This window comes from Typopeltis vanoorti, chromosome 6, assembly GCF_054136105.1.
Source record: "Typopeltis vanoorti isolate ZY-2024b chromosome 6, IOZ_Tvanoo_1.0, whole genome shotgun sequence".
NCBI lineage: Eukaryota > Metazoa > Arthropoda > Arachnida > Uropygi > Thelyphonidae > Typopeltis > Typopeltis vanoorti.
In genome coordinates, this window is record NC_143554.1 from 7,807,506 (window position 1) to 7,831,311 (window position 23,806).

Consider the following 23,806-nt stretch of genomic DNA (forward strand, 5'->3'; position numbering starts at 1 on the left):
ATCTCTAGGATATTCAAAATAAATGCCCAACTGGGAATTAAAAAAAGAAGACAATAGTAAAATGTTACACAAAACCTAACAACAACAAAAGCAGGCAACTCCATCATCTTCATTATATATCAACTAGCACTTAGTGAAAAAGTGCAAGTTGCATGATGTTCTTTGACACTGGTGTTGTTGTTTTAACAACTTTGTCCAACCACTCTAATTTAAACAAATTTGCAGTTCTTTTCTGTTTTAACTTCAACAATGACATTTAGAAGGTTTAACACTAAAACAGCTAATGTAATATTTTTCATATTAATGTTTCCCTTTTCATATCTAGCTATAACCTGTAAACTGTGAGCAATAATTAATTAGCTTAAATCCACACTGCTACAAAAATCCATCACCATTTGCATGAGTTCAAGTGACTGCACCGTCTAGACAGTGGAAACTAAAGAAATATGCCTATGGAACTTGTTAATGTCAGTATCAGTTTGCCCACACATTGCAAGCTAAAAGTAACTAATTAGAGTGTAGTAAGTTGGAATGGGTAAGAATACCATCAGAGTAGAGACATCGTAGAAATCATTAAGTAAAATAAGTGACAAATATGATTTACCATATAAATAATTTGGGATGCTTAAGGGTCAAAGCTGTATGACTGAGTGGAGACCTCCACATAGCCTTTAAAGGAATGCATAGAACCGACCAGAGCTTCTGGCCTAATGTCCAATTCTCACCTTCTCGTGGTGCACCATGTTGGGTATCTACCTGGATACTGAACGATGGGATGGCAATTTGGGATTTAGCTGAAGAAATTGTATTCTTATTGGCTTAAAACAATATATAAAATGATGATACAGCATGACAAAATTTCATGCCGGCTAGGGAGTCGCCCAGTTAATTGGACAAGAATTGAACATTAGAAGTCGCCCAGAGAATTGGACATTAGGCCAGAAGCCCAGACCAGGGCTTCTGGCCTAATGCCCAATTCTCACCTTCTCGTGGTGCACCCTGTTGGGTATCTACCTGGATACTGAACGATAGGCTGGCAATTTGGGATTTAGCTGAAGAAACTGTATTCTTATTGGCTTAAAACAATATATAAAATGATGGTACAGCATGACAAAATTTCATGCCAGCTAGGGAGTCGCCCAGTTAAACAAGGCCCCCATTGTTTTCGCCAGGGAACCAGGGCGAACAGCAAAAAGTCAGCTACTGGAACAAATCTGAAAGCACACCGCCAACTCAACATCACCAGAGTTAAAGATCAGTACTATCAACATAAGAAGCCTGAATGGCAAAGAAATGGAACTAGCTGAGGAATTAGATAAGTACTAGAATGACATAATAGGGGCGACTGAAACAAAAAAGACAAACTGGTGAGATCTTTCTGAGTAATAAATACAAAATGTTATATTCAGGCAATGATAATCAAGGAAAAGAAGAAGTAGATATAGTATTCAACACAAAATACGAGGCTAATCTTCTTGAATGGCAGGCAGTCTCAAGTAGAGTAATAAAGGCAAATATGACAATGGGGAACTGGACAATGAGACTTATTTGTGCCTATGGTCCCACAGAAGGTTCTACTCGGGTAGAAGTGGAGGAATTTTTTGAGGCTTTAGAACAAGCAACTGACACAATGAAAAAGTAAAAGATAGTCCTTGTTGGGGATCTAAATAGCAGAGTAGGAAGTGATTATCAGACATAAAAAATGTTTTGGGAAAATTTGGAGAAAACAGCAAAGCTAATAATAATAATAATAATGGCAAATACCTGTTGGATTTCTGCTCAGGACATGAACTGGTTATTACTAACACCATCTTCCAACATAAAAATGTGCACAAATTCACATGGAGAGAGGAGGCGAGGAATAAGAAAAATCTCATTGACTATGTTATTGTTGATAGTGATGTTTTCTCCCTGGTGCAGGACACCAGAGTATACAGAGGCTTTGAAATTGGAAGTGATCACTATTTAGTCTTGAGCAGGATAAAATTGAATTTCATATTGAAAAGAATAACATGTAAGAAAGTTTTAAAGCGAAGAAAAGTTGAGCAGCTCTCAGATGTGAAGTGTAGACTAAAATACACAAAGATTATTGAAAAAAAAATGAAAGAGTTTGAGAACAAGAACCAGACCTTGGAGATTCAGTGGGAAACCTTGAAGAAAACACTGATTGATTCAACCAGAGAGGCATGTGGTGAGGTTGTCTGCAAGGATAGAAAAATCAGAACTCCATGGTGGACACAGGAAGTTAAAGAGGCAGTGAAGGAAAGGAAGAAAGCATATCAAAAGTTCCTGGCAAATAAGTCAGCTTGTGCTCTTAGAGAATACAGAGACAAATGCAAGAAAGCTAAATACTGTGTAAAACTAGCTAAACAAAAGTCATGGGAGGACTTGGCAAGAGCATAGAAAATAAATAACAAGAAGGTAGTAAGATATTCTGGAGGTTGTTGAAGAAGCTTAGAAATGGAGGAAAGAGTGCTGTAAAAGGAGTTAGAGATGATAAAGGTGACATGAAAATGGGAGAAAAAGATATCCTTGAAGTATGGAGCAATTACTTTAAAAAATTGAAAAATGAAACAAGCAGTGATAGCACTGTGGTAAAAAACACTCAACAAGCATACAGTCAATAATAGATATCCAAACTTGAAGTAGAAAAAGCCATCATTTGACCAGAAATGCTGAAGTATGGTGGTATGAAAGTCTTACAGTGGCTGCAACGCATAGTTCAGAAAGCCTGGACAGAGGGACGAATTCTCGATGATTAGAGTAGAGTTCTCATAGTACCCATATATATAAAAAGGAAATAAAACTGAATGTGAGAATTACAGAGGTATTTCCCTACTGAGTGTTCCGGGCAAGATTTATGCCATTATACTTGAGAAACGGTTGAGAAGAATTGTGGAAGAAAAGCTTGGTGAAGAACAAACTGGATTCAGGCCAAATAGAGGCTGTCAGGATCAGATCTTCACTTTACGACAAACAGTTGAGAAAGCATGGGAATATAACAAAGATCTGTATTTAAGTTTTGTCGATCTGGAAAAGGCATGTGACAAGGTGCCAAGAGAGAAGCTATTCAAATCGCCTACAATTGTATGGTGTCAGTGGGCCATTATATCAAGCAATACTTAGTCTTTATTTGAGTTGCAAGTCAACAGTTAGAATTGAAGGAAGTACAGGAAGGTGGTTTAATGTTAAATCTGGTGTGAGACAAGGATGTACATTATCCCCTCTGTTATTCATTATCAATATAGATCACATTATGAAGGAAAGTGGTATTAAACATGATATCAAAATTGGAGATGTTAATGTTAGCTCTTTGCTTTATTCAGACGATGTTATACTTCTAAAGAAATCCGCTACGTGTTTGCAAGATTCCCTGACTTAACTGAATAACTGTTGTAATAGATATGGTATGAAGGTCAGCAATAAAAAGACAAAGACAATGAAAATAATTAGAATCGTTGAAAATGTCAACCGTCTTTTGAATGGAGAAGTGTAACAAGTAAAAACATTTCAGCTACTTAGGCACGATTTTTGGTGAAGATGGTAAATTAAATATGGAAATAGATAACAGAATCAACAAACCTGGTATTGTAGGAAGTCAATTGAATAAATTTATATGGAATAAGAGAGAAATTAGTCCAAACACTAAATTACCTGTATACAAGACAGTGTTCAAACCAGTTTTAACTTATGGATCTGAGAGCTGGGTCAGAAGTAAAACATTTGACCAAAGACTAGAGAATGCAGATATGAGAGTCCTGAGAAAGATTAGAGGCAATATCATATTAAATGGCAATATCATATTAAAAACGAAGATATTAGGAAAGAAATTGACATTGTCAGCATGCAAGAATGCATTAGCAGAGTTAATCTCAGGTGGTATGGTCACTTGAACTGAATGGGCGAGAAAAGATTAGCAAAACAAGTGTTCTCTGCTAGGGTGGCAGGAAAACGACCCAGAGGAAGACCAAGATATAGGTGGATTGATACAGTACAAAGTGCATTAGACGATAGAAATATAAGATCTGATAATATTGGGGTCTTGACAAGTAACAGACTGATTTGGAGGAAAATTGTAGATACGAAGTTAGTAATGAGGTAAATTTTTCATGAAGTACTATCATATCCTGTACACCCCTTGAGGGTACATGGCAGGAATTTGATGATGATGATGATGATATAAATAATTTTTATAGTACATTCAAAAATTATTGACTGTAAATTAGAAATTCTAGAAGTAAAAATTTTGTGTGCTCATCTCCCTTTCTGACCAGTATGTGTGTGTGTGTGTGTGTGTGTGTGTGTGTGTGCACGCACAAAGGCAAGGACACTCACAAAACAAATTGTCACTCACCAGACACAATGAATTTAGATACTATTTTTCATTACAGGCAGATTAGACTCCCTTGCCTTGTGATCACTTAAACTGCTAATTCGGTGTTTTCCAATCTTTCTGAACTATATTCTTCTAATTTCATAAAATTTGACTGCACCATTTTTAATGGGCACTATGCTTAATACTAGAAATTAGTTTTTTAAAGTCAACTAAATGAGTATAATTTCATCATAATGTATTTATAAATTCAATATTTCAGAGGTTTAGAATAAATTTTTAAGCTTTTTGACAAGATATAAAACACAAACACTTGATTAAAATCGAAGTCACCTCCACTGAATAGATATCTGCCTAAATGTTATGGATGTTTTGACACAATGATTTTATTTCTTACAAATACAGCATAGATTTGTGTATTTATTCATGACCACTTGTTCTATGTGATTATGGATAGTTTCAAGAGCACATAAAATGAAAGAGCTCATGAATTTTTAGTGAACTCAAAAAAATAATCACAGACTAATTCCAAATGAGCTAAAATTCAAATAATCTGAACAACACATTGCTTATTTAAAAGAAGATCCCTTTTCTTTTGTGCATTGAAGTTCTAATATGGCTTTGGCAATCATTACATTCCAATTATTAAATAAAATATATCCATACTTATGCACTCATGAGCTAAAACATTATGACCCCCTACCTAGCAGTGTGTTGGGACTCCTTTAGTCAAGATAGCTGCTTGTACTCATCTTGGCAATGGCGCTATTAGACTACAGAAGGTATGGTGTACCAACTAGACAGAATAATGCCCTAGAAGTACTGTTATCAACTGGTAGATGCTGCATTCCACACAAATGTTTGATGGGATTCAATTCATAGAATTAGGTGGCTGAGGAACACAGGGAATGCTTGGATATGCTCTTCAAACCATACTTGATCAAAGCAAACCTTGTGACATGGGGCATTGTCTTGCTGAAAGAGTCCAGATTGATTAGGCCATATTCTCACCATGAAAGGCAGTATTTGATCTGAAACAATCCAAAGGTAAGGTGTAGCAGTGAAGAGAGTACCAGTACTGTCCATGAAAACAATCCCACCCACACTAGAATACTGCTACAACAATCCTGGTTGCAGCCAACCCATGTAATCTTATTAGCTGAAAACAGGCTGAGTGGTCATGATGTTTCAGCATATGAGTGTATAGTTTGCATGTAATGCTAATGTAGAATACTATGTTATCATTTGGTTGCCAAGTGATGCACTCTTGTTCAATGAAATAATTTCACATTAATATTACGATTTTCCAATTGTTTTGAAGCAAAGATATGGACTATATTCAGGATGTTGATGAATGTCATCACCTGGTGTATCACCACTCTAGATACTGGAGGCCTGCAATGGCTTGACGCGTTATCATGTTTGATCTCTAGGATATTCAAAATAAATGTCCAACTGGATATTAATAAAAGAAGACAATAGTAAAAGGTTACACAAAAATAAACAGGTATGTTTTTTAGTGCTGAACTTAAAACAGTTAAAAAAGTTTTCATATGTCATGAATCATCATCAGTGTACGAGGATGGTCTAAGAAGTTCTCGGTCTAACAATGAAAAAATGAATTTATAATTTCAAAATTATTTTTATTTTTCAACATACCATCATCATCATCATCTTCCTTCCATGTACCCTCAAGGGGTGTACAGGATATAATAGTACTACATGAAAAATTTACATCATTACTAACTTCCTATCTACAATTTTCCTCCAAATCAGTCTGTTACTTGTCAAGACCCCAACATTATCAGATCTTACATTTCTATCATCTAAGGCACTTTGTACCGCATCAATCCACCTATATCTTGGCTACCTCTGGATCGTTTTGCTGCCAACCTGGCAGAGAACACTTGTTTTGCTAATCTTTCTTTGCCCATTCTGTTTAGATGACCATACCACCTGAGATTAGCTCTGCTAACGCATTCCTGGATGCTAACAATATCAAATTCTTTCCTAATATCCTCATTTTTAATATGATACTGCCATTAATGCCATCTGTTCACGCCTCTAATCTTTCTCAAGACTCTCATATCTACGGTCTCTAGTCTTTGGTTAAGTGTTTTACTTCTAACCCAGATCTCAGATCCATAAGTTAAAACTGGTTTGAACGCTTCTTGTATACAGCTAATTTAGTGTTCTAATTTCTCTCTTATTACATATGAATTTATTCAATTGACTTCCTACCATACCAGCTTTGTTGATTCTGCTGTCTAATTCTATATTTAATTTACCATGTTTGCTAAAAATCGTGCCTAAGTAGCTGAAATGTTTTACTTGTTCCACAGGTTCTCCATTCACAACACAGTTGATATTTTCAATGATTCTGGCTGTTTTCGTTGTCTTTGTCTTTTTATTGCTGACCTTCATACCATATCTATTACAACAGTTATTCAATTTAGTCAGTGAATCTTGCAGACTAGTAGCGGATTTATTTAGAAGCATAACATCATCCACATAAAGCAAAGAGCTGACATTGACATCTCCAATTTTGATATCATGTTTAATACCACTTTCCTTCATAATGTGATCCATATAGATAATAAATAACAGAGGGGATAATGTAAATATTTGTCTCACACCAGATTTAACATTAAACCATCTTCCTGTACTTCCTTCAATTCTAACTGCTGACTTGCAACTCAAATAAAGACTAAGTATTACTTGATATACTGCCCCATTGACACCATATAACTGTAGCGCATTGAATAACTTCTCTCTTGGCACCTTGCCATATGCCTTTTCCAAATCAACAAAACTTAAATACAGATCTTTGTTATATTCCCATGATTTCGCCACTATTTGTCATAAAGTGAAGATCAGATCCTGACAGCCGCTATTTGACCTGAATCCAGCCTGTTCTTCCACAATTCTTCTCAACCGTTTCTCAAGTATACTTGAATATATCTTACCAGGAACACTCAGTAGGGAAATACCTCTGTAATTCTCGCATTCAGTTTTATTTCCCTTTTTATATATGGGTACTATGAGAACTCTACAACAATCATCGGGAATTCGTCCCTCTCTCCAAGCATTCTGAACTATTCAGTGCAGCCACTGTAAGATACCACCATACTTCAGCATTTCTGGTCGAATATCATCTACTCCTGCTGTCTTTCCACATTTCAAGCCTTTGATGGTTTTTTCTACTTCAAGTATGGATATGTATTATTGACTATATGCCTGGTCAGTGTTTTTTACCACTGTGCTCTCACTGCTTGTTTCATTTAGCAGTTTTTCAAAGTAATTACTCCCTACTTCAAGGATATCTTTTTTGCTCGTTTTCATGCCACCTTTATCATCTCTAACTCTTTTCTGGAGGTTGTTGAAGCTTCTTCAACAACCTCCAGAATATTTTGCCACCTTCTTGATATTTATTTTCTATGTTCTTGCCAAAGTCCTCCCATGACTTTTGTTTAGCTAGTTTTACACAGTGTTTAGCTTTCTTGCATTTGTCTCTGTATTCTCTAAGAGGACAAGCTGACTTATTTGCCAGGAACTTTTGATATGCTTTCTTCTTTTCCTTCACTGCCTCTTTAACTTCCTGGATCACTTCCAATTTCAAATACTCTGTACACTCTGGTGTCCTGCACCAGGGAGAAAACATCACTATCAACAATGACATAGTCAGTATTCCTTGCCTCTTCTCTCCATATGAATTTGTGCACATTTTTATGCTGGAACATGGTGTTAGTAATAACCAGTCCATGTCCTGAGCAGAAATCCAACAGATATTTGCCATTATTATTAGCTTTGCTCTTTTCTTCAAATTTTCCCAAAATATTTTTGCATGCCTGACAATCATTTCCTAGTCTGCTATTTAGATCCCCAACAAGGACCATCTTTTCCTTTTTCATTGTGTCAGTTGCTTGTTCTAAAGCCTCAAAAAATTCCTCCACTTCCACCTTAGTAGACCCTTCTGTGGGACCATAGGCACAAATAAGTCTCATTGTCCAGTCCCCATTTTCATATTTGACTACATTACTCTACTTGAGACTGCCTGCCATTCAAGATTAGCCTCATATTTTGTGTTGAATACTATGGCTACTCCTTCTTTTCCTTGATTGTCATTGCCTGAAATATAACATTTTGTATTTATTGCTTAGAAAGATCTCACCAGTTTTTGTCTTTTTTGTTTCAGTCACCCCTATTATGTCGTTCTCTTACTTATCTAATTCCTCAGCTAGTTCCATTTCTTTGCCATTCAGGCTTCTTATGTTGATAATACCGATCTTTAACTCTGGTGATGTTGAGTTGGGGTGTGTTTTCAGATTTGTTCCAATAGCTGACTTTTTGCTGTTCGCCCTGGTTCCCTGGCGAAAACAACGGGGGCTTTGTTTAACCAGGCGACGCCCCAGCCGGCATGAACTTTTATCATGTTCTACCATCATTTTATATTTTGGTTTAACCAGTAAGAATACAATGTGGTCGGCTAAATCCCAAATTGCCAGCCCATCCTCGTTCGTTAAGTATCTAGGTAGATACCCAAAGGGTGCACCACGAGAAGGTGAGGACTGGACATTAGGTCAGAAGCCCCGGTCAGTTCTCCGCATTCCTTTAAAGGCTATGTGGAAGTCTCATCTCAGTTATACAGCTTTGACCCTTAAGCACCCAATAATCTCCCTTAAAACTAATACATTTATTCCAGTGATACTCCAGGGCCATTATCCCATCCCTGTAGTGGTTCTTAGTAAGATCTGCAAAATACTACCCCTCTACAGCTGCAATCACATCTTGATTGAAAAAAAATGCTGACCAACAAGGAAGAGTTTTAGTTTTGGGAAGAGATAGAAGTCAGAGGGAGCGAAATCTGGGGAATAGGGTGCAGATCCCTTAATTTTCCCATTGTGAAAACACCTTTGTGGGCAGGTGCACTGTCCTGATGAAAGATGATTTTTTTCCTTCTGCAAACCAGGTCTTTTCTCACGAATTTTTTCTTCTAGTCTGGTTAAAAGATTGGAATAATATTCCCCGGTTATTGTTTTACTCTTTTCAAGATAATTAATCAAAAAATGCCTTTAGCATCCCAAAACCGACTTTGTCTTCTTTGACACTGAACAACTGGCTTCTGCTGTTTTGACTGCTGTTTGGATTCTAGCGTGTAATGGTGAATTCAATTCTTATCCATAGTAATAAATTGACACACAAAATCATCTTTATTCTTGTTAAAAAGCTCCAAGCATTATTCAGAGATTTTCATGCAAGTGCGTTTTTGATCTGCTGTGAGCTAGCAAAGCACCTATCTTGCACAAAGCTTTTTCATGTGCAATTCTTCATGCAAAATATACCCTACACGTTCTTTTGAAATGCCTATAGTCTTAGCAATTTTGACTTTGACTCGCCAGTCATCCAATACCATATCGTCCACTTGATCAATGATTTCTTATGTTGTTACACTTTTTGGACATCCTTCACGTGGATCATCTTCAAAGCTGGTACGGCCATGTTTAAACTCGGCAGCCCATTTCTTAATTGTCGAAAACAAAGAAAAGTGCCCATATAACTTTTATGAATTTCGAATGAATTTCTTTTGGCGTTAAACCTTCTTTTACAAAGAATTTTATAACCGCACGATACTCAATTTTATCCATTTCAAGGGATACAGACAACACTTTTGCTTCAGACAGCTGTATAAAACAAACTACTTGATAGAATGACTTGCAATTTCACATGATGCTTATGACAGATGTACCAACTTAGAAAAAAAAATCTTGCCAATAGTGTTGCCATCTATGCTCAGGCCGAGAACATTTCAGACCACTCTCATATTACAGTTCAAAATTCAAAATTGAACAACAATGAAGGTATAAGGATGTAATATCTCTACTTGCATGCAGTCATGAGACAGCCAAGTGAAAACTGATATTTAAGATTATGATGTCTAGGTTTTGGATGGGTTCACTAGGGAGCAGATTTTTAGAAGAGGAGAAAATTCGAAATGACAATAAATTGAAACTTATTAAAAAATTCGAAGCCCTTAAACAAATACAAAGTAATTTGACTTCTTTGAAACAACACCTCCATCCTGACAAAGTTGTGATTAACAAATCAACTTATAATCTTTCATATGCAGAGAAAAGTATCCTCAGTAAAGGCCTAAATTTTATTTTATCTCCTAGATCTATTCCGAAAGAATTATTACTTACTAAGATAGAAAAAAGCTACCTCCTTTCTTCCTACCCAAGAGGCAAACCTACTCCGCATTGAATCAATTTTCATCATCAATAACGCCAAACCCCCTACAGACAATATTTCTTCATTGGAACGACAGGCTCTTAAGAAGTTACAAAACAACAAAAATATTATTATTCTTCCCGCAGATAAAGGAAACACCACAGTTGTTCTTAACATTGATGAATATCAAAATAAGATGATGGAATTGTTACGGAGTGACACTTACTCGATCCTAGAGAGAGAGAGATCCCACTTGTGAATTGCACAACCAGACCAATAATTTACTAAGAACTGTTATTCTCAAAAAACTATTGATAAATTCCTATTAAGTCCTCCTGGTCGCCATAATGAAGAGACCGAAAGTGTAAAAGATAATATTTCTATACTATACATAAGCTTTGTCTCACCCAAATTAGCCAAGGTTTTTAGGAAATACAAGATAAGAACTTTATTTACTCTTCTTCCAAAAATAACCTCCCTAGTGAGCAATCCAAAACCTAGACATCATAATCTTAAATATCCTGGTGTTTACCAGATCTGGTGCTACTGTGACATTCCTTACTTTGGCAAAACAGAGAAGTCTATCAAGCTAGGTATCGAGGAGCACAAGAGAGATGTCACTTTCAAGAGAATGCAAGCCAGTGCTTTGTCTAGTCATGTTCTTTTCTCGGCCAATTCTAATGAAGAAAACCATAGCCATTCAGTCCTATGGGACAAGTCTAGTAATATGTTCCATTGCCATGATGAATTGGAAAGGAAGATAATAGAATCAAAGGAAATCATTCTCAACCCCCTACATCTCAACAACAACCTGAGCTACAACCTTTCCGACTGTCACTGTGCTGCGGTCAAATACTGGCATTCACGAGATGCTATACGCATGCATACGACCAACAATGAAGCCAACGAGGAAACAGTTTTAAATGAGCAGATGTCAACGTTCCAACATTGAAATATATGTACACTAACTTTCAGTGATGTTTTACACTTATTTCCTCTATGTTGTTTACTGGTTATTTCTTTTTAATGTGCACCTGATGAAGGCTGATACAAGTTGAAACTAGTTGTGTAGTACTAATAAACTTTGTTTTCATTTCTCTTGGTTCTAGTCATTCAATCTTTTTATAAAAAAAAAAAAAATATATATATATATATATACATATATAATATTAAACTATACAGTAGTTCTTAATAATTTTTTTGGCATGGAAATTCCATCATTAAGGTTAAGATTTGGATGATGTAAATAGGACTTTGGAACATTCTTTAAAGAGGTGCTCATATTTATGAGAACATCTGGGCAATAATTTGGCATCATTCCAAAGAATTTGGCAACAATTCCATCATTCAATCACAAAAAAAAACAGTACTGAACTTCGACACCTGTTTGCTGTAGTTATTCATTTAGTTAATCATGTAGTTATTCAGTACTGTTTTTTTTTTTTTTTTTGCTATACTGTATTGTTAATCCCATGTTCTGCTAGACCAGTGGTTCTTAACTGGTGTTCCCTGGAACACTGGTGTTCCGTGGAAGGTGAATATGTGTTCTGTGAGAAGTTCTGGAATTTGTCATTTTTAAATTAATTTGTCAGCACAAATTAATTTAATGCTGGTTTAATTGAAGTTTAATTATTTATTAATCAATAATTATCAATTATTGATTAATAATAAAAAATCAGCTAAATTACCAATTAATTATTAGTTTATACATTAGAAAATAACCAAGGTGTTCCGTCAAAATTTCAGGATTTGTGAAGTGTTCCGTAGTCGAAAAAAGTTTCAGAAACACTGTGCTAGACCCAATTTTTTGCATTTCTTGGAGGTAAAGCAGGACTGATGTTCTGAACTACATATAGAAACAGTCAGTTCAACCAACTTTATTCAAATACATGTATTTCTTAAGAAAATAAATTTCTTCTTAATGTACTTGTACGTATAAATACAAATACATACATAATTATGCAGTGTTTTATAAACATTCAATTGTTTCAAACCTTTATTTTTTATAGCCATATTGACACCAAAATAGCACAAATATGTATTTACAGAAAATTAGCAACAATTCTTAAAGCCCATGGATGAGTTAAAATTGTTTTCATTAACATATTTTCATAGAGTACATTAATCATATAAAGTAAGGAATTGCTGCAGTGTGTTGTAACCTATTTTGTTTTCTCCACTGTAATTCTGGAATTGAGTTGTGCCGAAAAGAGAGGAGAATCAATATATTTTTTTTAAAATGAAATATTAAACACTGCTAATCTTCCCTGACTATGTTTTAATAAAATTAATAATAACACTGGTATTAAATAAAAAATGATGGTACAACATGACAGAATTTCATGCCGGCTGTGGCGTCGGCTTGTTAAACTAGGTCCCCATTGTTTTCACCAGGGTAAACAACGAAAAGTCAACTACTGGAACAAATCCTAAAACCCACCAATCACAAGAGTGCAAGATTAGTACTTTCAACATAAGAAGCCTGAATGGCAAAGAAATGGAGCTAGATGAGGAATTAGATAAGTACCAGATCAACACAATAGGGGTGATTGAAACAAAAAATACAAAAACTAGCGAGATTTTTTGAGCAATAAATACAAAATGTTATATTCAGGCAATGATAATCAAGGAAAAGAAGTAGCCATAGTATTCAATGCAAGGCTAATCTTCTTGAATGGCAGACAGTCTCAAGTAGAGTGATGTGGGCAAATATGAGAATGGGGAATTGGACAATGAGACTTATTTGTGCTCATGGTCCCACAGAAGGTTCAACTAAGGTAGAAGTGGAGGAATGTTTTGAGGCTTTAGAGAAAGCAACTGACACACTGAAAAAGGAAAAGTTGGTCCTTGTTGGGGATCTAAATAGCAGAGTAGGAAATGATTGTCAGACATACAAAAATATATTGGGAAAATTTGGAGAAAAGAGCAAAACTAATAATAATAATGGCAAATGGCTGTTGGATTTCTGTTCAGGACATGGACTGGTTATTACTAACACAATGTTTCAACATAAAAATGTGCACAAATTCAAATGGAGAGAAGAGGCAAAGAATAAGAAAAGTCTCATTGACTATGTTATTGTTGATAGTGATGTTTTCTCCGTGGTGGGACACCAGAGTGTACAGAGGATTTGAAATTGGAAGTGATCACCATTCAGTCTTGAACAGAATAAAATTGAATTTCATATTGAAAAGAAGAACTTGTAAGAAAGTTTTGAAATGAATAAAAGTTGAGCAGCTTGGAGATGTGAAATGTAGACTAAAATACACAAACATGATTGAAAAAAAAATGAAAGATTTTGAGAACAGGAACCAAACCTCGGAGATTCAGTGGCAAGCCCAGAAGAAAACAGTGATTGATTCAGCCAGAGAGGCATGTGTGAGGTTGTCTGCAAGGATAGAAAAATCAGAACTCCATGGTGGACACAGGAAGTCAGAGAGGCAGTGAAAGAAAAGAATATAGCATATCAAAAGTTCCTGGAAAATAAGTCAGCTTTTTAGAGAATACAGAGACAAATGTAAGAAAGCTAAACACTACGTAAAACTAGCAAAAAAAAAAAAGCCAAGAAGGATTTTGGTAAGAACATAGAAAATAAATATCAAGAAGGTGGCAAAATATTCTGGAGGTTGTTGAAGAAGCTTAAGAATGGAGGAAAGAGTGCTGTAAAAGGAATTAGAGATGATAAAGGTACCACGAAAACAGGAGAAAAGGATATCCTTGAAGTATGGATTAATTACTTCGAAAAATTGCTAACTGGAACAAGCAGTGATGACAGCACAGTGGTAAAAAACACTGACCAGGCATGCAGTCAGAAATACATATCCATACTCGAAGTAGAAAAATCCATCAAAAGCCTGAAATGTGGAAAGGCAGCAGGAGTAAACGATATTTGACCAGAAATGCTCAAGTATGGAGGTATAAAAGTCTTACAGTGGCTGCAGTGCATAGTTCAGAAGGCCTGGACAGAGGGACGAATTCCAGATGATTGGAGTAGAACTCTCATAGTACCTATTTATAAAAAGGAAAATAAACTGAATGTGAAAATTACAGAGGTATTTCCCTACTGAGTGTTCCTGGTAAGATATATTCAAGTATACTTGAGAAACGGTTGGGAAGGATTGTGGAAAAGAAGCTTGGTGAAGAACAAGCTGGATTCAGGCCAAACAGAGGGTGTCAAGATCAGATTTCAACTTTAAGAAATATAGTTGAGAAATAATGGGAATATAACAAAGGTCTGTATTTAAGTTTTGGAGATCTGGAAAAGGTATATGACAAGGTGCCAAGAAAGAAGCTATTCAAAACGCTACAGTTTTATGGTATCGATGGGGCATTATATCAAGCAATACTTATTCTTTATTTGAGTTGTAAGTCAGCTTAGAATTGAAGGAAGTACAGAAGGTGGTTTAATGTTAAATCTAGTGTCAGAGAAGGATGTCCATTATTCCATCTGTTATTCATTATCTATATGGATCATATTATGAAGGAAAGTGGTATCAAACCTGATATCAAAATTGGAGATGTTAATGTCAGCTCTTTGCTTTATGTGGATGATGTTATACTTCTAAATAAATATACTACAAGTCTGCAAGATTCCCAGAGTAAACTGAATAATGTTTGTAATAGATATGGTATGAAGGTCAGCAATAAAGACAATGGAAATAGGTAGAAGCATTCAAAATATCAACAGCATTGTGAATGATGAACCTATTGAACAAGTAAAACATTTCAGTTACTTAGGCACGATTTTTAGTGAAGATTAAATTAAATTTGGAAATTACTAACAGGATCAACACAGCTGGTATGGTAAGAAGTCAACTGAATAAATTTATTTGGAATAAGAGAGAAATTAGCCAAAACACTAAATTAGCTGTATACCAGACAGCATTCAAACCAATTTTAACTTATGAATCTGAGAGCTGGCTCCGAAATAAAACACTTGACCAAAGACTAGAGACTGCACATATGAGTCCTGAGAAAGATTAGGGGCATGAACAGATGGCATGAATTGCAATATCATATTAAAAATGAGGATATTAGGAAAGAACTTGACATTGTCAGCATCCAGAAATGCGTTAGCAGAGCTAATCTCAGCTGGTATGGTCACTTAAACAGAATGGGAGAGGAAAGATTAGCAAAACAAGTGTTCTTTGCCAGGTTGGCAGGAAAAAGACCCAGAGGAAGTCTGTATCAATCCAAGATAAAGATGGATTGATACAGTAAAAAGTGCCTTAAAAGATAGAAATATAAGATCTGATAATGTTGGAGTCTGGACAGGTAACAGACTGATTTGGAAGAAAATTGTAGATAGGAAGTTAGTAATGATGTAATTTTTCATGTAGTACTATCATCTCCTGTACACCTCTTGAGGGTATGTATCAGGAATTTGTTAATAATGATGCCGATGATGATTGATGATGGTATTAAAATTTTATAATTTTTACAAAATGATGGGCAAAGCACTAATAAGTACTCCTGTTTGTGTTGTGCCCAATTCTCTAAATTATAATTATTATAATGCCTGATATATGAATATCAAGTGCTCTGAGAAGTATTCAGCGACTGACCTTTTTCTTCTTCTTTCATCTTGTTCATACTTCAGGTGTCTTCTAAAGAACACTTTGTCATCAATGTTCTAAAAAATATATAAAATAATTCGAGATTTAGAACAGTAAGAATATTTCTTACTCTTTCTGAATAATTTTGAAGGCCTGTATACTTAATTACTGTTCCATTATCTCTGAATAAGATAATTTTTCAAATCTTATGTTGCTAGGAAACTACCAGGTGCTAATTTGTAGAAAATCTTAGCTTTCAATGAAAAAAAAAAAAAAAATCATCTCAGCCTTACATATGCTGTGCAAATCATGACCATCTCAAAATAACTGCATCCTGAGATTCAGGATGTTGCACGTATGAGTCTGAATGGCAACATGCATTTGCAGCCCAGCAGCATCACCCAATATGCAACAAACTGCACCTATGTTATATATAAGTTGTTTATACAGTGCATTTTGCAATTGCCAGCATGTATCACATATATGTAGCAATGTTTATTGGATGATTTTTAGTTATGTGGCTGATTAATGCTCAAGGAAACTTTAGAACAGAATTTAACTAATTACCATTATTTATAATAATATTTTATGGTATACACAACACCGAGAGAGGAAAAAAATACACTTATTAAACTCACTAACATTTTGCTGGTTTTCTAACCAGCATCATCAGAACACAATTATAACTGTGATAGGCACAGATTACTAAATTCCATAACTTAGGACAACAATTTAAATTGTAACCAATAACAGAACTAATGTTATTACATGGTGCCCTTCAGTGGCACACCCAGAGGAGGGGCCCAGGCACCCCCCCAAAGAAAAGGAAAAAACACTAAAAAATTTTCCAAAAATCTTTTCCTAATTAAAATTCATTTTTTTTTATTTATGTTGTGTCGTGTCTTCTATTTCTATACTACTTATGAATTAGCGATCACTGCAGATGCTCAGTCATAGGGCGTATGCGATGCGTAATGTATTCACAAATTGTCTACTCAACTTGTCCCCCCCCCTCAAAGGTTAAATCCTGAGCGCTCGGCCCCCTCCAAGATTAAATCCTGAGTACACCACTGGTGCCCTTTATGGCATAAAGTTAATTTAAAAAAGTCAAGCTATCAGGTCTTAAAACGATAATAGCCCAGATTTTTGGTTAATAAATGTTGCTGACTTTAAAAATTGTCTCTCAGATCTATAATGACTTCTATGTAATAAAGATGTTTTCCTCCATTTGATCTTGAAGAACACAACAATTACATTTCTGATCATCTGCATGGTCTGCCAATCCCAACCTGCCATACAGATGATCACAGATGTAATCGTTGTGTTCTTCAAGGTGGATGTTAATGGATCTGTCAGTCTGTCCAATGTAGGCTAAAGTATAAACACAAGGATCTTTATACACATTAGGATGTTCATGAGGATGAAGTTGATCTTTAGGAGAACATATGAAAGTAACTATCTGAATGAAAGGGTTGAAAGTGGCATGGCATCATATTCTGTTGGCTATTTTTTCTGATGTACTCCCAACCATATGGGATGGGAATGATTTTGCTGTGATACTGTGTGTTGAAAGGATGAGGGATGCATTCAGTACTTTATCTCTTTTATATGGCCTATAGCCATTGGCTGAAAAAGGTGTTGTGAAGATTTGAGCTCAGTTTCAAGGGCCGTGCCATTTGAACAAATATCCTTGGACTGGTGAGAAAGTGTTTTGAGGAACCATACTATTGGGAAGGGTGGTGGTGTGATTATTTATGTAAACACCTTCCATATGAGGGATTTTTCTGTAAATGGAGAAGGATAATGAGCCATTAAAAAGTTGGCATCTAAAAAGGAGAGACAATTGTTGCTTTCTTTTCTATGTCCAAGTTCATTTTAAGGTGTTGGCTGATAAGATGCACCAAACTAATGGGTCTAAACCATGAGGCCTAACAGCAAACCAGTCATCAACATAATGCAGCCAAACTGGTTTAAGTGTGGCTGTGTTGAGTGCTTGATTTTCCAAATGTTCCACATAGAAGTAAGCTAGAGGGAGGGGAACCCATAAGAGCTCCTCCAACTAGCTGTTTGTATATTTTTTCCTTTCCATAAGAAATAACTACATACAGTTAAGCTGAATAAATTCAATTATATCAGGAGGGAAATGTGGCTTAATGAGATTAAAGGTCTCTTTCAAGGTACATAGTGAATAGTGAAGTAATATCGAAACTGACCATGATGCCAGAATCTCTCAAAGTTAGATTTTTTTTATTAATGTTTTGAAGTGCAGAGAGTTTTTAATAGATGAGGGAGAGTTGCCTCTAAGGGAAAGTGATCTGAATAAATGTTTGGCCCATTTGTAGGTGGGGCTGCTGTCTACTATAGGACAAAAGGGAGTATTAGGCTTGTAAATTTTAGGTGTCACATATATCTGGAGTGGTTTGGCATGATAAGGTTTGAATTTTTTGGTAATTTCTTTGGGCCAAGATGTAACTTTTTAAAATAATTTATACACTTTTTTCCTTTTGGGATTTAGTAGAATACCAATCTATGATCTGATAAGTAGAGGAGTCTTTAAGAAGATGATTCGTTTTTCTGCTGTAATCTGCTTAGTTCATAATAACAGTAGAATTTCTCTTATTGGCTTTAGTTACAATAATTTGTTTGTTTGTTCATATATAACTTTGTAAGTGCTGATATTTTTTTTTAGGTGGAATGTCATTCTATGGAGGTTTGGATTTCATTAGCATACTAACCACATCTGTATGAATATTATTAGCCATTGTGATTATAGATACTACATTCTATACTAGTCATAATTTCCATGTGGGCATGATGGCAAAATTATGCCGAAAACAACAGATTCACCACTATGCTTTCTTATCGTAGTTGTGGTCAGCTTTGCTGTTGAAGAACTGCAAATTTTTTCACATGGCGATTCTTAACCATTTCAGATTCTTTGCTAGCAGCAACTTCAGAGATGGTGATTAGAATTGACCATGGTTCTGGATTAAGTATTTCCAAAAGCTCTTCATGTAACATGGTGATAGAAGCATTGACTTTAGCTAATATATTTTTCACCCCCTTGGTGTTATGTATACTGTAAAACATTATTTTGAATCATTATGGATTATAAATAATGAAATATCATTATGAATTAAATAATGAAATATGAATCATGAATTATTATGAACAACACCTGAGACTTTCTATATAATAACTAGTAATTTAGTACCACTATTAGTTTCATCCTATTTTCATCCTGCATCAACTGCAAATATACAAAGACATACAGATATAAGCATTAATGACTGTTGTTACTCTACAAAAGGAATGCCATTGTTTAAAATGATTTGTGCATACCGGTTTTGGCTGAGTTGTCGATAATCTTAGTGTTGTTTATGCATTAGCTGAATGACAGCTGAGTAACAGTCTGAAAGATTTATACTGAATGGCTAGGAATGGCTCATTACTTCTGCAGATTCCAGTATCTTCATTTCTGGCATGTAATAATAATATGTAATAATATCTTTGAGGCATTCTGCTTTACTTTGTGTCATATAGACTGGTAATCATGTGGGTCTGCAAATACAGGGTGTTCGGGATAAATTTGACAGTTTCGTAAGGAAAAAGAAAATCTTCATTGTATCTATTAAATTTAATGAATTGACAAAAAAACATTACAGGCAGAGTTAATTACAATACTATCAACAAGATTTACTCAAAATAACCACCATTAGCATCGATCACAGCTTCAATTCTGCTTCGGAACCTCGAACAAGCTGATGCTAGTCTCCCTGGGAAGGGCCGCAAAAACTGTTTTAATTTTATCCATTAACTGGGCTTTTGTATTACTGGAAGTGCGATTGGTGTCTTTTTCAACTGCGCCTCATAAAAAATAATCCATGGGGTTAAGGTCTGGGGAGTTTGGAGGCCAAACATTTGGACTGGTGAAGTCGTAGAAATTTTCAGACAACCATTTTTGACTTTTCCCAGAGGTGTGGCAAGGGGCCGAATCCTGCTGCCATACATACGGCCTACCATTGGCTACTCTTGTTATCCAGGGCTTGACTACAGTTAGCAACTCCACGAACAAAGCCCGAATTCCAATGCCAGGGTTCTTCAACACCTGTTCCTGCAGATTTGCGAGGAATTCTGCTGTACGAACGCAATCAGATCGTCTGCTAGGGATCTTTCTTCTTTCTACATCCTCGTAGTCACCATTGCAAGTCTCTAGTTCATGCCTGATTGTTTTTACTGTATTCAGGGAGCATTGGGCAGCAGTCGTAATATCCTTATTTTGATGGCGGGCACGAATCATCATGATACAAGTTATTCTCTTCCATGATTCAGGTGGGTTCCAGCTATCCATCCTTTCTGACATCTTGTATATGAATGAAGAAGGGTCCAAACTTTTAAATGAAGAGAAGTGTGTGTTAATACATGTAACTTACGGAAAAATATAATTAATTATAAATATGTCAAATTTATCCCGAACACCCTGTATATGTCTGGATAGTGTTGAAGCCCACTGGAGCTATTATAAGGGATGTCTCTTACTGTTCTTCTATATATCGTTCATGGTTTTTCCATTTGTCATAATATGGAACATTACAATCACATCATGGGTGTCAACATCCCCCCCCCCTTCCCAGACAATTCAGGCTGTCATATTATCTCAAGAAAAATTGGGCATCGGAGTTATTCCAAGAAAAGTAATCTCATCTTGTTTAGAAATTTGGGTGTTGACAAAAGTAAGAAGAAAGCACTCTCTTTTATGAGAAATAAGACAGAATTATTGGATTTTACTAGCAGTAAAATTAAGAAGGTTATCAGAACTCCACCAAAGGTTTGGAAATCATGACTTAGGGTTGTGAAATTGATATTATGCATATTTTGGTGATTTGCGCAATGCAAGGTTTGTCAGATGACAAAGAGAAATGCAGTGCACTGTCATCAGAAAAACTGTGTATTGGATTTGCAGTCAATTGGTATATTGCTATATAGAAGAAAGAGAGTAGAGCTGAAGGAATAGACCCATTTTGATTATTAGTATTAACTGCAGGAGTTTCAGAATAACCATTCATACTGTGCATTTAGAAAAAAAAAAGCCACCAACTCAGTTGCAGACGTCAGAATGCAGACCATATAATGGGACTTACTCAAAAGGCCTTTGCATAAAACTTGATCAAGTGATATAAATAAAAACCACATCAGATTCACAATGGCATCCATTCAAAGGCAGGTGATGTAAGGAAGAAGTTCATCTGTTGACTGACAGCAGCAGAATCCATACTAATGATTGTTTATTAGTCAACTCAGGTTTATTAATGGTTTATTATTATCATTGCAAGGGAATCTACATGGAGTCCATAGACTCATCATGAAAGACCAATTCTATTCACACAATATCTATTGTATCTCTCCTTGAAAGGGCTAACCAACAGAGCACTCACAACAGATGCTGGCAACCCATTTCACTCATGTCACTCTCCAAGCAAAAAATCTAGTCTTCACACCTCCTTGCTAATAACACCCTGACTCAATTTCCAGGGAAGACCCCTTATTCTTCCCCCCCCCTCTTACCCAGTGATAAAAAATTTCCCTTATATCAATCGTACAACACCCTTTTTAGAACTTTAATGTTTCCATTAATCCCATCTGTTCTGCCTCTTAGTCAATTTTTGCAATTCACAAATCCTCAGTCCTTCATCAGAGAGGAGCATTCCACAGACTACTCACTATCTTGTTTACTTGCCTTTGGATCCACTCCACCACTTCCTTATCTTCAAGAAACCTCAGGCAACTAGACTTAAGTACAATAATCCAAAAGTGGCCATATCATGGCATTATAAGAATGATGACATTTCAATATGAGGTACTTTGGTTACATTTGCAACATGCCCCTGAACTTCAACAACCTATCTACCCCCCCCTCCTTAGCTTCATGTAGCTAGAGATTTGGCACCCATTATCTTTTGTCCATACTGGCAGCCAATTTAAATAATCCTGCAAGGTTCCCACAATATCTTGATTAACTGTTATGCTATCCAACTTTGCATCATCAGCAAACACTGAATATTCCTCTTCAGATTATTACCTATATCATTTACATACAAATTAAACAGTGGTGGTCCAGGCACACAGACATTGGGACACACTGCTAGTTACCTACGTTCTCCTGGATTCTGCTCCTCAATATACTGCTTTTCAGTATGTTCCCTCCGCCCCTTCCCAGCCAATTTCTATATGGAACATTCTGAAAACCAATCATTCAACACAGCTACACATAAACCAATAGTCTGGCTAGGTTATGCAGATACATATATATAAATGTTTCCTATTTGGCCTCATAACCCACACATTTTTTGCACATCTAAACCGTCAACATCCACTTCATGATAGAAAAGAACATAACAACTGTCTCCTCTTTCTAGACACAACCACATAATGGAAAGTTAACTTTTCCAATTAATAGAAAATCCACATATATGGGGGAGGTATTTGCATAAGTAATCACACCACTACACATCTCAACAATATGGCATCCTGAAAATACTTAAACACAGAGCCAGGACTATTTGTTTGAATGACACAGATCTTGAAACTGAGCTCAGGTACCTTTACAACACCTTTTTTTTAGCCAACAGCTACAACCCTTATAAAATAGATAAAATACTGCATACACCCCCCCTCATTCTTTTTGCAACAACACATAAGATCAACAAAATTGTTCCCATCCCTTATATTTAGGGTACATCAGAAAAGTTAGGTAAAATTATCTACATTAAACCAGACTAAGTAAAAGTATTACTAATTCGGTCAACTGTGGATTCTCTTGACCTGACCTCTGGTAAAAAAAAATATATATATAATACTATATATAGTTTTTATATATATATATATATATATATATATATATATATATATATAGAGAGAGAGAGAGAGAGAGAGAGAGAGAGAGAGAGTAAGACCCCATTTAATGCGGATTTGCTAAAATGCAGTTTTTTTCTGAACCCTAAAAAAGTGCTAAATATTCCATGATTCGATATAACGTGGTTCTACTCGAAGCCTAAAAAGCGTAAATTTATGCTGATTCAATTTATCGCTGTATTTTCTTTGATTCATATATAATATAATACGATTATTCCCAAACCCGAACCAATCAGCAAAAGGTTAAACAAAAGCAAAAGGTTAAACAAAAACAAAATTGATAAGAAAAAGCATTTCACTCAACATTAAAATGCAGGTCATGAGATGTTAGAAAAAGGTGAATGTCAAGTTGACATTGGAGCTGCTTTAAATTTGTCTACTTCTACTATACGAATGATTTTAAAAAACAAGGACACAATTAAGTGTTGAGCAACAACAACCACAACATCTTCTACAACAAAGGTAATCCAATCCAGAAGCAATGTTTTAAACGAAATGGAGAAATGTCTTTCCATTTGGATTGGGTATGAAACCGAATGCAACATGCCATTAAGTCAGGCAATAATCATGGAAAAGGCCAGAAGTATTTTTAATCATATTCAAAAACAAAGAGAGGATACGAGCAAAAACTTTGCAGCTAGCAGAGGTTGGTTCAATAGATTTAAAAAAAAGAAGCAACCTCCACAACATTTGAATCACTGGAGAAGCGGTGAGTGCAGAAGAGTGAACTGGAGCTGCTTCAGCCTTTCCATCAACTTTAAGAGCCATAATTGAAAGA

General features: G+C 35.6%; 1 protein-coding gene across 1 annotated transcript in view; it reads right to left on the bottom strand.

Annotated features, from left to right (window-relative positions):
- msl-1 (male-specific lethal 1) overlaps window positions 1-23,806 on the bottom strand; it is a 159,228-nt gene that overhangs the window by 51,796 nt on the left and 83,626 nt on the right. Inside the window, exon 5 of the mRNA XM_090394664.1 lies at window positions 16,126-16,193. Coding sequence (XP_090250790.1) covers window positions 16,126-16,193 — 68 coding nt within the window. The remainder of the gene's footprint in view (window positions 1-16,125; window positions 16,194-23,806) is intronic.